Genomic DNA, 14,702 nt, shown 5'->3' with positions numbered 1-14,702 from the left:
GCATTTCAATTTGTCCTATGTTGCAGATGAGGTAATCTCCATCCGTCTTCAGAGTACTCCAATTCCATCCAACCTTCTATAACACTTCGCTCACTGTAAGTAAATCTAAAGAATATATCTAAACCCTGCATTCCGAGCCTCCAGATTATCGACCTCTGCTCCACCTCTATCCTCTTCCGCCGCATCCAGCGCCTTGTTCATCCTCACGTGCACAACACGAATCACGAAAGCAATCATCGCAACTAGCAGGGCTATCCCTGCTGTGGCACTGCCACCGGCAATATATCTTGGCCCTGATGACGACGGCCACATATAGCTTCCATAAATGGACGCTGTGTTGCCAATCATGTTGGCTGTTGCGATTGCAGCTGAACGTTTGACCAGCGGGCGGGGGAAGGAGTTGGCCACCCAGGCAATGATGATTTGGTAGGCGGATACGGCGCCCATTGGCATCCTACACTATCAGTATCCATATGAAGAAAGAGCGAATGGAGAGATGCTTACAAGAACATGCCAAAAAATCTCGCACCAATATTCGTCGTAGCAGTGCAGATTATGCATCCCACCACACTAACGAGCATCAACAGAATAATATGTATTCCGCGATCGTTTGTCTTTCCAGATGTCCATGTCACAAAAAGGGACACCAGGAAGGTGGCGATCCAGACAGGTGCAGTTATCAGCAACGTCTCGATATTTCCATAGCCGAGTGTCTCGACAATGGTAGGGAAGAAGTACTGGAAGTTTTGCGAGAGGAGCGACGTATGCTGGAGAAGAATGAAGAGGTAGATCCGCTTATCCGAAAACACGAGATAAAGTGCTTCTTTGATGTTGGTTGACTTGGCTTCGTCTGCCTCTCCAGCATCATGGATCAGTCGCCATTGCGCGTATAGCTTCTCGGTCTCGTCAAGCCATGAGGTGGTGGCGGGGTAGTTCGGCAAGAGCAGTCTATACAGTCAGAGACCAGTAAATTAGATCTACAGTGGACGACTCACGTTGATGTCAGTGATATTCCAACAGTAATGCACCCCTCAATAATGAAGAGCCATCGCCACCCCGCTATCCCATGCGCACCGTCCAAGTTCCCCAGCACCCCAGCTCCAATCAGGCCACCAAAGGCATTTGCCAGAGAACTTCCAGCATAGAACCACGCAATGCGATGACTCAACTGCATTGGTCAGTCCGACATCTCATGAACCAGCTTGGTTTAGTGCCTACCTCTTGTCTGGTGTACCAACTCGACCTGTACATATTAGCACTGCACAAATGGGCTTATCGTTGCACAACTTACATCAGCATGATTGCACCAGGAAAGAAAGGCGCCTCCACAAACCCAAGGAAGAAACGCGCAAGGACCAATCCCGTGAATGACTGTGTTGCAGCCTGACAGGCTGAGATGACACCCCAAATAGCCATTGCTGTTCCCAGAAATAATGACGGTCGCACGCGTGTGAGAAGGAGGTTGGACGGTAGTTGCATGAGGAGGTACCCGACGAAGAGAATACTTGTGGCCAGATTATAGTCTGTTCCTTTCATTCCGAGGTCTTGCTCCAGTGAGCCTAGTCGGGCCTGTGAGAGGTTACTGACGCAGGAATTAGTATAGACCTTACAGGGTAAGAGCTGAGTCAGAACGTACTTTCTATCGAGGAAGTTGAGCAAATACATCACCACAAGAAACGGAAGAAGATGGATGTCCACCTTACGAAGAAGCTTCCTGGTCATCTCCCGATGCCATTCTGGGCTCTTTGCGACATATGTCTGGTAGATGGCATCTTGATTTGAATCTTGGATCTTCGTTGCATCCTCGTGGTATTCAGTAAATGCCTCTGTCGGTTTAGACATTGTGAGAGCTCCCTATGCAGTAGGACAGAGACAGAATGCTATGATACCATTCCTTCAGTGACAACAAAGCGGAGCTTAAGTATCGGAGGATGTCCGTCACCCCGCATTTGCGGGGGCGGGGTGGGCTCGGGGTAGTTCACCCCGGATCTGCATGGGCCATTCCAAAAGAAGAGAAAGAGCAGGCAAGGCCCGTTATAATATAAGACAGATGTTGAAAAGATTGGGCGGTTAATGCTCCAAGTATACGCCTGATTGGGTTACGGGGAAGGGCACAGGGGGGTTCGTAGGAACTTGGTAGGGAGTCACTAATTTTGGTGGCCATCTTCAAGTCATACATTATGTGTTGTTAGAAAGCGAAGCGAAGTATTGGATTGAGCTCAAATGTCATTCTTCACTATACCAGAGCCCTATCACATAGGTTTTCTTATAATCGGACTGCCAATTGAACACCAGAGACAAACCCAAATGAGTAGATCAATGAACGCGAGCCTTAAGCCTGCACATGAGCGGGGGTTTCGCCCACAGGTTATACGATTTCTGATTATGCCAGTCCCGACTCTCTTCACACAATTCGATATCGAAGTTCCACAGGACTCTGGCAAGGATGACACGCATTTCTGCATAGGCCAAGTTCCGGCCTATACAGTTCCGTGGACCAACTGAGAAGGGTTGCAGAACATCCCGATTATCACGGTAGAACGGCGATGAGGGGTCGTTCTTTGATTGAGGCAACCATCGTTCTGGAATAAATTCTTCGGGTCTATAGAAGTTGAGAGGAGACCGGTATGCAGCAGACTGGTGAACAGATACGTTTGTCTGAAAAGTATTAGCATTGGGGTTTTCAGTATAATAAGTGAGACTTACCTTAGGGGGGAGCAGATATCCCGAGATTTCAGTAGGCGTGTCTGGTACGTATCGCTGTAAGCCGCCCGAGACAGGGGGGTACATACGAAAGGCCTCATCAATACATGCCAGCATGTAGGGAAGTTTAGCTGTGGCGTTATTGACATCGATATCTTCCTCGGTCTTCATGACAGATCGCACTTCGAATTTCACTTTTTCCATTTCCTTAGGGTGTTGGAGCAACCAATACGTCAGCCCAGATAGCAGCGTTGCTGTGGTTTCACTGCCAGCAATGACAAGGATACTTGCATTGGCTGCGAGCTCCTCATCCGTCAACCCGTCCTTTTCTCCGCGGTGACGAAGCATGGACTGCATGAAGTCTGCTTGACCACGATCTCTCTGATGATGCAACCGCTTCTGTACTGTATTCCAGCTATATTCGTCCTGTCTTCTTTTTGCCTCCAACAGGTGTTTTGGTAGGAAGCGCTCTAGGACTTGGAACATCATTGGATAATTATCTTTGAACCTGGCAAATGCTATGGCCTTGATGAACTCGAAGATAGTTGACACCCAGTAATGGTACTCCGTCGAGTCCAGTCCACCAAATGATTCTCCAAAAGCGAGGTCTCCAATCAGGTCGAATGTTGTGAGATTGTACCACTTCGCCATATCCACGGCTACTTGTGACTTGGCCATACTGTCCAGCTTGTTGATAAGCTTGTCGACATACTCCATGATGAAAGGTTCCTGGGCTTGAAGACCCTTAGCAGAGAACGCATGGGATATAGCCTTGCGAAATCGAGTATGGTCGGAGTCGTTTGCACTGATAATATCCATGGGATTGTTCATTGACCCTGGCACCTTGGGCAACTGCCGATGCCCGTGGCCGTAAATGTCTTTCCACGCCTGCGTGGTGATGAACGAGACCTCATTTGGGCTGAAGCGAACGGCTCCGCCGTAATGATTGTGGTATGTTCGCATGTCCCTATCCAATACTCCTCTCATGAATGAGATGTAGCGTAAGATGGGAAAGGCTAGCCATAGCTTTGGGCCGGGAATCCGACGGAGCGGATGGAAATAGATGTTCCAGATGGCCGCGCAAACGGTGTACACAATGTACGATATCACGACGATGGCCAGAATGGTAGGCATAATGTGTTAGAAAGAATATCCTGGTTTGGTTTGCCATGAGTCTAGCTGAAGGACCGGATGAAGGCCTATTTAAGTCTTCCACCCTGGTCGCACCTGAGCTGCAATCCCTAACACGCTGGCGTCACGTCCCCATGTTACGCAGAGGTCGAGGTCAACAGCATGAAGATACAAGCGGGGTAAGTGTCGGAGAAATGTTGCCACAAAGTCTAGGCTATGGGGCAGACGATGCTAGTCGATTGTGCCGTGATGATGCGGCATAGGCACCTGGCTACTTCCAATTGCCCCGGCATTCATAGGCTCTTATGTGACTGCAATCTCATTCATCTGCGAATCCCCTAGTTGGTAGAGAATTCTAACATCATTCTTACTTTCATTAGAGTAGAAATCAATTCTGTGAAGTCTTTCAAGGCGCTGCTGAGCATAAAAACGGCACATTTGCAGCTGATGACATCGATTGGACGTTGAGCTGCAGATAGAGTGGAGAGGCGATCTGCACGATGTGTTACGGTCCGTCCGCGTCCCGCGTGACAGCCCAATAGGAGGCTCCAGTTAATAATGCGAGAGGGGAAATGATGATTCCAGACGAGGGCGATTTGCAGCTCGGTGGCCGGAAGCCTCGAGGCCCGCAACGGATACCGGAAGTTCGACTCTCGGTCTACCTAACATAGCCCTGGGCTTTTGGACCAAACGGAGCAGCCTGGATCCACATCTAGACACGAAACAAGGATGGTCGGCCTAGAAGGAATTCATCTTGTTACCCTGTCAATCTAGGAGGAGCAATAAGCTCTGTAGTAGACAAGCCGGTACCGAGTCATTCCTCTGGCTGATTCGAGAGACACGAGTGCTTATTGGGGTGGAGACAGCTGTCGAGCTCAGACCCTCAGACGCTCACTCACCCGCTTCCTAACACGTCATATGTCCTTGAGCAAATGAGCTATGAGCTCGCCCAAGATAGCGTTCAATGCATATTTTAGCCACTCAACTTAAAATGATAGAGGGTTATTTGGTATCAGTGGGTCTATTGTCAGCCAGCTACCATCCACTAATATCCGAGTTCTGGCTAAGGTCTGCAACAAGACGTCAATCTAGAGAGTGACCCCGCTTCTTGTGAATTCATTTGTGCATTGAGGTCATTCATAAATGTATTATGAGCAACGGTAGCTTGGATTTCTCCCTTGCTGCATGCCACCGAATCATCTGGATTCACTGCGTATTGCACTAAGTACATACAGTTGCTAACTTGACAGATGCAAGTATGCATCACATCAAAAGTTGACAATACGAGACCATAATATCTGATTACAAAAATATATTTTTCAGCCGTTTAAACAATTTCTGTGAATCAGAAAAGATTTATAACTAACTCGGCGCGTATCATGACAGCTCTTCGGTATCCGACAACGTCCCACTCTTTACTCGCCCACATCACTCTTTTAGAGTAACTTGATAAAAGGCGTTACATTATCAGAGATACGCGAGTATTGTACAGATGAAGTTGGTTTTTTGCCCAGAGTAGGCCACGCAGTGTTGCCACATTCAGGAAAGTCCGGAGCAGTATCTTCACGGCAGGATCCACAATCGGTGCAAATAATTGGCTTTGAGCGGTTATTTTGTCACTTGTTAGCTGCGGATTTTCCCCATTGCCAAGATTCAAGACCAGCGGAAAGGGCGCTGGCGTGTTCAGATAAAATTCTGAGATCTGTGACGATTACATCCTTGTTAATACAACTCTCCTATTGCGCTCGACGTGTAAGCTAGGCTTATTAGCTCCCAACTATCTCTCATATATTCCTAACTGACAACACGGCAAAACCACAGAACCTTGAGCCTAGAACGACCCATGACACACATTATCGGGTCGAATAATCTCCCCAGCGGCAAAGAGGACCTGACGAAGAAGATCTTTGAGATCGTCCTAATTGTGATATCTGTAAGTAGAGTCCAAGTGTTGGACATTATTTCGAGCCTCACCAGAAGGTTAGCAAGTGGGTGTAAAGAGCCACCAAGTATTGCAGCAAGAATGTCGAGTTTCACCTCAAAATAAGCACGAAGTAAATGGATGGCAAGATATAGAGTTGACGATAAACAGCGACATCCGTCAGTGGAAAGCGAACCCAAATCGTCTTCGATTGTGGAGTTTTCGTTTTCGCCGATGTTTCCTATATCTATGTCGTCAGCAGTAGTGGAAGCGTCAGTACCACAGTTTGCTTCGGGTGCGAAAAGCTCTTCTGCTACAGCAGTCATCTTATTGCGGAACTGGTTCCTGAGGCCATCCTGTGATTGACAGCATATAGTCAGCTCTTCATCTGACGTTTTTCTAGAACGTTGTATTCATACCAAAGAATCTTCAATTCCTCCGCCTGCGAGACCTTCGGTGGCCTTCAGCGCGATGTCCCCAAGAGCACGGACAAGATGTGTGCCAAGATACCCCGTTACCGATACACATTCGCACTCAAGCTTGACAATCTGAACAAGGGTTTCTCCGAGCTTTGAGTTCTCATCGATACCGCCTATAGCACTTATTGACTGTCTTCCGGCTTTCCTCTCCACCAAATGTGCGCGCGGGTAGGCAGATATATCACGATGGATATTATCTCTCACTTTTCCCTAAAGAGGATGGCATGGTGTTAATACCTTGTTTCATCAATAGTAAATTAGCCACATTGCAGAATATCAGAAAATGACCATACGAGAATTAGGGCCGCATTGTGCCCATGAAAAGGCAAAAGCGAACATGCTTTAATCAACGCATCGAAAGCATTGTCAATAAGGCCACGAGCAAGATCTTTCGGGTCATCTGATTCCGAATCACTTCCAATCCAGGAAATAACTTCATGGGTTTCTTTAGAAGCATCAGCGCGACCTGCGATCTTATGTGTCTCGGTGAACAGCTCAGGAGATGGGTTCCGATGTCCGAAGTCAAGCGCGGAGATACTCCCACGACTTTGCGATAGGTGTGAGTTGACAGTTGCCGCAGTCATGGCAGTTATAGTCAAGAATAGATGTATCAGTTTCATTCTAATATATGAATCTTGAATATCACAGGACTAGATATAGCCACAATCATAACTAGCTACGAGGACAGTGGTGGGAATAGATAATTTATATAGTACATGACCGTCAGAGATTGCCAAGCCCATAATATCGGCATTTCAAAAGCAAAAACCACTAATTTGAAGAATTGGTACAGCCTTTGGTAGTGAAGCAGACAACCAATAATTGATTTATAGGTACTTTGCTGGGTATTTGAACTATCCTAAACTGTGTCACCTCATCATAAGGGGAATTTGAACCTGATGGTTGATATACCGATTACTTGATGTCGATGTACCTGACATACATGTTTTCGATGACCACAAATGCCATCAGCACACGTGCAAAAGCAATATAAGGGGTAATTTTAGTAATCCACTTCATTTTGGTCCATAGGCTGTCTTTGCACGTGTGCACGTACTTTCCTGTCGTCCAACACGAGCCGGTCATTTCGCTGGTCTGTACGTGCGCGTACACTATGGGGCGATAAAGACGTTTCACCACTCAACACTTACCAGATATACAGTCCGGTTCTTATTGCTAGTCGGTAAGATCTATGATAGATCTATCGATCTCTTGACTCTACTTCCTTCCTTCTTTTTTTTTTATTTCTCTTTCAGGCTCTATTTTTATTTCTTTTTTTAGTTCTATTTCTTTTTCTTCTATTTTTTTTTTTTTTTTTTTTTTTTTTTTTGTTTTTTTTTTTTTTTTTTTTTTTTTTTTTTTTTTTCTTTAGTGTCACGCGTGGTCGTGCTGAGGAACTCTTGATCGTCACTTTTCCCTTTCTTTCTTCAGACCCGCCTGATCTCACCCGCTCACTGATGGTGGAAAAACAAAAAGTATGCGCTAGCAGATCTACTGCAGGTACCCTCTCAAGCAATTTATAATAACATGAGTGGATGAGGCCCAAAATTAGAAAGGAGGGACCACCCGGATATGAGAATCGCATCTGGAACCGTGATATATTGAGTAATGCTGGTCCCACCTGAGTTATACAGCCACACACTCGATTGCATTGAATTAAAACAACCCACGATATGCACCTGCATGACAGATCGACACGTGCTGAAAGTTCGTATATTTCTGTGGGTCTTCCAGAACAGGAAAGAAATAAAATTGTCTTTTTATTTCAAGGAGGCGGGCTGGATCCTGCATGTAATGGCTCTAGATTCATAAGCCCTTATGTGGTTTCGTCGGTGCACATCAAATTGATCGTTAGAGCATACAACCCCTCCGTTCACCGATGGGTGCTATTTGAGTGTAGCTTTGTAATAGCCACCAATGACAACTCCGTTCTGACCCTCGTCCAAATACCATTTTCAAAGGCCCAGCAATGCTGAGGGGAGGTCGCGCCAATCTGGCGAAAAGGGCCAATCGTGATGCTAAAAGGAAGGGAGCAAAGGTTAAGCGACAAGAAAATATAAGTACGCGAAAATGAAGAGAGCATCAGCATGTGTTCTAACCTTCGTGAAGGTCTAAGCTCATGCCCAAAAGCATCTCAGGGTGGTATTTCGATACAAGGGACAACATTGAAGTACTTAAGCGGGCTAGATACTTACATAGACACCGTAACGAGACCTACTTAGGCCTAATGTCAGAGATCAGTAGATACTATCATTGTCGTCATCAGGCTGCCTCTTACAGTAGGTGTTGCTCCCTCCTCCTTGCTCAAGCTCATATACTGCTGTAAAAAATAGGCTTGACACGATCTAGATGAAACATTCAGATACCTGTTCTCGTGTCTGCAGCTGTGGTCAAAGGGGTACGGAGTGAAGTCTATATGTCGCTCATGGAAGAGATCAGGAGCGTACAATATCAAACTGCCACATGGTATCTATACAATATATGTAATACCCAACAGAGCTCCCTATACTAGGTACTTAATAGTACTGGTATGCATAAAACCCTATAACAAGCCAAAGAAGGGTGTCAATGAGAATATCGAACAGCTGCTCATCGTCAAAAAGGAGGGGCGCTACCGCTACTGCCTCCAGTGACGGCCCGATTGGTTGAGCTGTTCGGATAGGCACTAAACGGCTGGCAAACATTGTTAGCTGCTTTATGAACCCAGAGAATACGACACTTGTGATAGAGTCGATTAAGAGTAAGCTTGAGTTCGGCACAAACGGAAGATTGGGAATCGGATAAGCGGGCCGATCAGATTCATGGATCGGATTATAGTTAACTAACTAACTAGTTATATGTAGTGAGTGAGTAAGCGGATACCGGTGTTTAAGCCACCTGTATTTGGTCGTCATTTAGCAGGGGGTCCCAGCTGTCTAAGAACATTGAATAAGTCATCCCCTCATGTAAGTCAATTTCCATGACCTGATAGGCTAGTTTGAAGGGTCCTTACTGGCCGGCAGCCCCACCATGAGACTAGGGATGTGGGCAAGTTCCAAAGGATCGACCCGAGCGGAGGCGGCATCTCGGGATATCTCCGCTGAGTAATATAAAGACACTTCACCCTCTAAATATCTATATGATCTATCACGCAACATGCGGTCTATATAGCGCGGTGGTGAGCGCTGGTCTTGTGCCTTCATTAAAAGAAAAGATCAAAGAGGAAGTCACGATGCGTCAGGCGGTTCAATTGACCTGGACCGATATGGCCACCCTGTACAAACACATAGTGGAACAGGTGGCAGAAGCACCCGCAGCCAAAGGGCTCAGTGTCATTTGTACGGCTGCTGTAGCCACCCTGGTAATTGTCGCTTTGCTCAAACCCCTTTATTATCGCACTTGGCATCCGTTGTCTCGCTTTCCCGGTCCTCCAGCGGCCGCTTCATCGCGGCACTGGATCTACAGAGTGACCGACCGTGGCTTTCCGGAGGAGGACCTCGAAAAGCTCCATAAGAAGTATCGTGAGTACTGTCCTGCTTTCATAGCACATTTTATAACCTTGCACTAATCATGGGGGCTGGTGAATACTGATGTGGGACCATTCGATTGCTTTCTAGAAACGCAAGCTCTACGCATTGGACCCAACGAGCTACACATTACCGATGTTTCCAAATACAAGGTTATATACAGTCAAAGCAAACCATTCCCGAAACATGGAGAGTTCTATGAAGCTTTCAACACGCCCCATACAGCCTTCACCGAGATCGATGCAGGAATGCATAAAGAGCGCCGACGGCTACTGAATCCTTTCTTCTCCCGAGCAGGCGTCTTCAAACTTGAACCCATCATTCATGACAAGGTGGGTATTCTTATAAACAAAATTCGCCGACTTGAGAATAGCCACAATATCAATGTGTATGATGCTTTTAGGTGGGTATCACAAAGGAGTTTTTCCTGATCGGGCTTCAACGATATGCGCCTCTATCGGGTATATCGACTTGGTCATGGCTGACGCATCGGAAACGGCAGGTGCCTTACTACAGAGGTCATTATGGAATTCGCCTTTGCGAGATCAGCAAACATGTTGGAAGAGAGTGAAACTACTTTTGAGTCCTGGTTTCTGGTCGCCTTCGACGCCGTTGCCCGAAGCCTCTGGAAAATGCAGGAGTGGCCCATCGCTCGGAAAGCCTTGGGGGTTATGCCCGTGAATGTCATAAGCCTCTTGGATTCCAACATTGTGAATGTTTTGAAAATGTTCAAGGTAGATGCTGATTTCCTATACCGTTTGCCAGCTGTCTGAGGGTATGCTAATTCCATGACCAAATTTGCGTAGTTTGCGGAAAGCTGCCTTATGCACTACGAGGAGCACGGAAATACGACCTCTCACCCTGTTGTATTCGAGAACCTATCTTCCCTGCCGCACGACCTCAAGGTCGGTGAGGCAGTTGACATACTTATTGCGGGAGCTGACACTACAGCGTCAACCCTTACTGCTGGCTTTATGCATATACTTTCGAACCCAGCTATTTATGCCAAATTAGCAGACGCTCTTTGGGGAGTGGACATCACATCCAATGATCCTTCAGCGGCTCAGCTTCAAGAGTTAGAAAAGATTCCTTACTTGGTACCCAAATACATGCCCAACACACGAAAATGATTGTCACGCTAACCATCAGTTAGACTGCCTGTGTCAAGGAATCTCTCAGGATCGCCATGCCGGTGCCTGGACGCCTGCCGAGAGTCGTTCCCCAAGACCTCGCTGAGCCGTTCGTTGTTGATGGACAAGTCATCCCACCCGGTGTAAGTCTTATGCCCGATGCTGAGATGTTCATCGTCTTATTGGATTTCTGCAGACCATTGTCTCCATGTCAACCTACACAATGCATACCAACGAAGAGGTTTGGGGTCCCGACGCTCGCGTCTTCAACCCCGACCGTTGGCTTCACCCGGGAGCAAAGTCTTTAGAGCAGTACCTTTGTACATTTTCCAAGGGCGCTCGCATGTGCATTGGTCAAAAGTTTGTTCTTCCATCCTCGTTGCTTGGTGTTGGATCACTAATAACCAAATGAAGTGTCGCGTACGCTGAAGTCACAATTGTGATGGCGTATCTATTTAGGAACTTCGACATTCAGCTGCCGCCTGGTTTCCGTGCACCCGAGAAGAAGGATCTATTTACCATGGAGTATTCGAAACCTGGATTACCCTTGAGGTTCTCCAGTCTAAAATTAAAATGATGTAGATGTGACTGGCGTGATCGGCGGAATTAAAATTCGTGTGCTGTATGTATGTACGTCCTCCTTAAATACAGCGCGGCTAGGGCAGTCTTGAGACTGCGGCCGGAACGGGCCGTTAGGCTGTGAGAGTAGCTATATCCAGGGCCCGTATTTTATCGAGGTATTATGCCGTATCAGTCAAATACCTTGATTTAACCGTGAAGCTATCCCCAAATCCCACTGACCAATCAGAAAACTCGCAGGCAACCTCGTCTAGTATTTCTGTCCTGTGGTTAGGGGTTTTGTAAGGCGAAGTGTGAGTTGAGGCTTGGATACAGGCAGTCTGGGCACCAGGACAAAACCAAAGTAAACTTCGGAGTTACAAATTCTTGTACACTTGATACTAGTTATTCCTATACAACTCCAATTTTTCGACCCTCAATCCCAGTTAAGTTGACGATACACGTGGTAGCGAAAAGCGCTGTAAAAAAACAAATTACTGCATCTACCCGGACCACTCGATCCTGTTTAGATACCAGAATCATCCTCCTCAATGCGGTTAGCAGCAGCATATTTATCCCAGGCAGCACAGTTTTTCTCCAGTGCGGAAGCATCGATCATAGGCTCGAGCTGAGACATGCTCTCCACGAACTGCATGGCGAAGCCCTCCGATTGGTGCCATCCAATATGGCAATGCAGAAGCCACGCGCCAGGGTTGTCGGTCTTAAATGCGATGACCAGATATCCGAGGGCAGGGAGCATGGCCGTGTCCCGACGGGGTGGGTTGTAGGTGTTCAGAGTCGTGTTCGACGTGTAACTTCCCTTGCCTTGGGCGAGGATGAAGAAGTCATGGCCCTTTTGAGGATCATGTTAGCAATTGCTGTAAAATGAATAGCTTTTAGGCCAGAAAAACATACGTGGAGATGAATAGGATGAGGAACATTGATTTCCATTTCAATGTCAACAATCACCCACTTGCCGTTCCCTTCAACTTCAACGACGTGCGATGTGTTAGTCCATGAAGTGTTGCCGTTAGCTATCTGGAGCAAAGTCGGGTTGTCCCATTCTGCCTTGAACGTGGTCGGGCCCATGTACCACTTGTACAAGCCTGCACTGTTCATAATGACGTTTGCCTCGTTATGGCTTTTGTAGCCGACACCAGACGCGTCGATAGCAACCACCGGCACCAAGCTACTCAACGGCTCGTCGTAGCAGCTGTCGGTATAGTTGTATGCCGTTGTTGTGGGAGTGGCTACAGCAGTGTCAGGCTGCTCATAATGGAAGATTCCTTTGATGTCGGTGTTTTCAATCTCGGCACAGGACTCCTGGGGGATAGCACGCATCCAGAAGTCAGACCCAGCGTGGGCTTGGTTTGCCGTGACGATCACATCGTACCGTTGTCCTTGGAGTATTGGTAAGTTTCCATTATGTTGCTATGGAACAAAACGACTTACCAACACCGATATTAAGCGAAGTTGTATTGTAAGGCTCGATGGGGACAAAGTCCGCAGCAATGACCGTCAACGTATGATCATCGATCATGAATCGGAATAAGTTGCTCATTCCACCATTGATAAGTCGAAGACGGTAAGACTGGCCAGCAGTCACATTCATGAGGAAGCGCGAACCAACCGTTTCGTTGTTCTCCTTAACCCAGATGTTCGTTCCATTTATCAGACCCGTGGTCATCTCTGGCTCGCCGTCCGTTTCAGCAGTGGAATACATCTGGTCGGCCGTGCGGTGCGACCAGTCCATGAGATAAAGCACGCCAGCGTCGACGTCGTAATTCGAGCTGGCAGGTCCGTTGATCACAATACCACCATAGACGCCCTCCCATGCTTGCAGAGCAAAGTGGGAGTGGTAGTATGTTGTGCCGTACTGCGTGGCGCGCCATTCGTACGTGACGGATCCTCCGGGGGGCGTGGGACATTGGGTAATGGAGTTTGTGCCGTCTTGAGGGTTGGTGTGGTTCTGGCGGACACCGTGCCAATGGATGCTGGTTCCATTGTTTTCAAGACCATTGTATACATGAACTCGGACCCAGTCACCCCAATCGGCGTATAGAGTAGGTCCTGGAGTCGTCCCGTTGACGGTTAGGACATTACGAGGGACGCCGTCGGGAGCGGCGGTGGTGTTTCCTAGCTCCAACCAATATTCGCGAACTACCCCAGTGTCCGGAGCTTCGTCATAGTAGTCGATGTGAATGTCGAAACCACACCACTGGTTTCGGGTTTGTGGTGTGTTTCCTGCGCATGCTTGCGTGGAACGAGCGGAAACCCCGGCATAGGCGCTGGCTGCGAGCCAGCCCGCAGTCAGGATAGTATGCAAAAGCATTGGATAAATTGAGTGAAAGAATACCAAAGAGGGGCGAATGAATGAAATTGAAAAGAACGAATGGAATGTAGACTCACAGATTACAACGTCCCAGGACAGCAGATAAATATAACTGATCGTCGTGTGTACCCCTATCTCGTTCTAGATGGGCAATGGAATATCTGGAACCTGCACCATTTCCTGTTCCCGAGGATAGTGCCGGTGATCGGCACGCACGCTACCAACGGCATGCACGCGCTATTTTTACCGACATACGTAGTCCTCACACACTCCAGTCTCTTTGGAAATGTCGTGAGGCAAGGGCGAAGTGGACCTGGAAGGGCTGATTTGACCAATATCCCTCAACTGCCTCATTAACTCCGAGGCGAACAATCTCTTGAAACCAAGGCACGATGACCCTGGATTCTAGCGTTGAGTATACTTAGTCCGAAACGACGTCTGCAGAGTTACGAAGTACCTCCCTTTAGTGGGCCTGATAAGGTTACGTAGACGGAAGATGCGGAGGGTACGGAGCAGCTTCGACGCACTCGGAGATAGTGCGGCTCGTTCAGGGAAACCCTGAGACTAAGCTCACCAACGTGAGTTAAGTGATTCAGTCAAAGTATCGGGTTGACGCCGAATCAGATTCAAGATCGATCATCTCGGTCCTGATAAGATCAAGCAGACCCGCTCCAGCGTCGATCACTTCCATTCATAAGATGGGTTGACCCCATAAGAGTGTGACTTTGCGAAAAAGTGGAAAGCCCCACTGGTCCCTGTCGGCGTTAACCTGCCATCGTAACTGCCATCCGATATACGGACTTCGCTAATGGCCCGAGGGTAATTTCGCTAAAGTTGGCCGATGATTTGTTCCTTGCAACGTATCCGAAGACAGGGTGACCTTGCGAGTCCCACTTCAGAGACACTACCACCTCGGCTTTACAGGTATGTGCGCTAAGATGT

The 14,702-nt window shown here is 47.6% G+C and overlaps 5 protein-coding genes across 5 annotated transcripts; 1 reads left to right on the top strand and 4 right to left on the bottom strand.

The window, feature by feature from the left end:
* Positions 1–12: 12 nt before the first annotated feature.
* BDQ94DRAFT_184650 (major facilitator superfamily domain-containing protein) lies at positions 13–1,842 on the bottom strand (the record flags this gene model as incomplete). The annotated part of the gene is made up of 6 exons (XM_026774697.1): positions 13–454; positions 505–948; positions 996–1,168; positions 1,219–1,243; positions 1,292–1,582; positions 1,637–1,842. The coding sequence occupies 6 exons, from the start codon at positions 1,840–1,842 to the stop codon at positions 106–108; spliced, it is 1,488 nt and encodes a 495-aa protein (XP_026629488.1). The 3' UTR covers positions 13–105.
* A 474-nt stretch (positions 1,843–2,316) lies between these two features.
* BDQ94DRAFT_157442 (cytochrome P450) lies at positions 2,317–3,837 on the bottom strand (the record flags this gene model as incomplete). Its single annotated transcript, XM_026768746.1, has 2 exons — positions 2,317–2,658; positions 2,707–3,837. 2 exons carry the CDS (start codon positions 3,835–3,837, stop codon positions 2,317–2,319), a joined length of 1,473 nt encoding a protein of 490 aa, XP_026629487.1.
* A 1,828-nt stretch (positions 3,838–5,665) lies between these two features.
* On the bottom strand, positions 5,666–6,818 carry BDQ94DRAFT_167361 (uncharacterized protein; the record flags this gene model as incomplete). Its single annotated transcript, XM_026770790.1, has 4 exons — positions 5,666–5,752; positions 5,809–6,111; positions 6,175–6,444; positions 6,528–6,818. 4 exons carry the CDS (start codon positions 6,816–6,818, stop codon positions 5,666–5,668), a joined length of 951 nt encoding a protein of 316 aa, XP_026629486.1.
* Positions 6,819–9,445: 2,627 nt separating this feature from the next.
* BDQ94DRAFT_157441 (cytochrome P450) lies at positions 9,446–11,447 on the top strand (the record flags this gene model as incomplete). The annotated part of the gene is made up of 7 exons (XM_026768745.1): positions 9,446–9,734; positions 9,831–10,143; positions 10,243–10,474; positions 10,547–10,837; positions 10,894–11,013; positions 11,067–11,230; positions 11,285–11,447. 7 exons carry the CDS (start codon positions 9,446–9,448, stop codon positions 11,445–11,447), a joined length of 1,572 nt encoding a protein of 523 aa, XP_026629485.1.
* Positions 11,448–11,954: 507 nt separating this feature from the next.
* On the bottom strand, positions 11,955–13,760 carry BDQ94DRAFT_167359 (multicopper oxidase; the record flags this gene model as incomplete). The annotated part of the gene is made up of 3 exons (XM_026770789.1): positions 11,955–12,281; positions 12,344–12,828; positions 12,881–13,760. 3 exons carry the CDS (start codon positions 13,758–13,760, stop codon positions 11,955–11,957), a joined length of 1,692 nt encoding a protein of 563 aa, XP_026629484.1.
* Positions 13,761–14,702: the final 942 nt, after the last annotated feature.

This window comes from Aspergillus welwitschiae (genome assembly GCF_003344945.1).
Source record: "Aspergillus welwitschiae strain CBS 139.54b unplaced genomic scaffold BDQ94scaffold_6, whole genome shotgun sequence".
Lineage (NCBI taxonomy): Eukaryota > Fungi > Ascomycota > Eurotiomycetes > Eurotiales > Aspergillaceae > Aspergillus > Aspergillus welwitschiae.
This window is presented reverse-complemented; position numbering and strand designations above follow the sequence as displayed.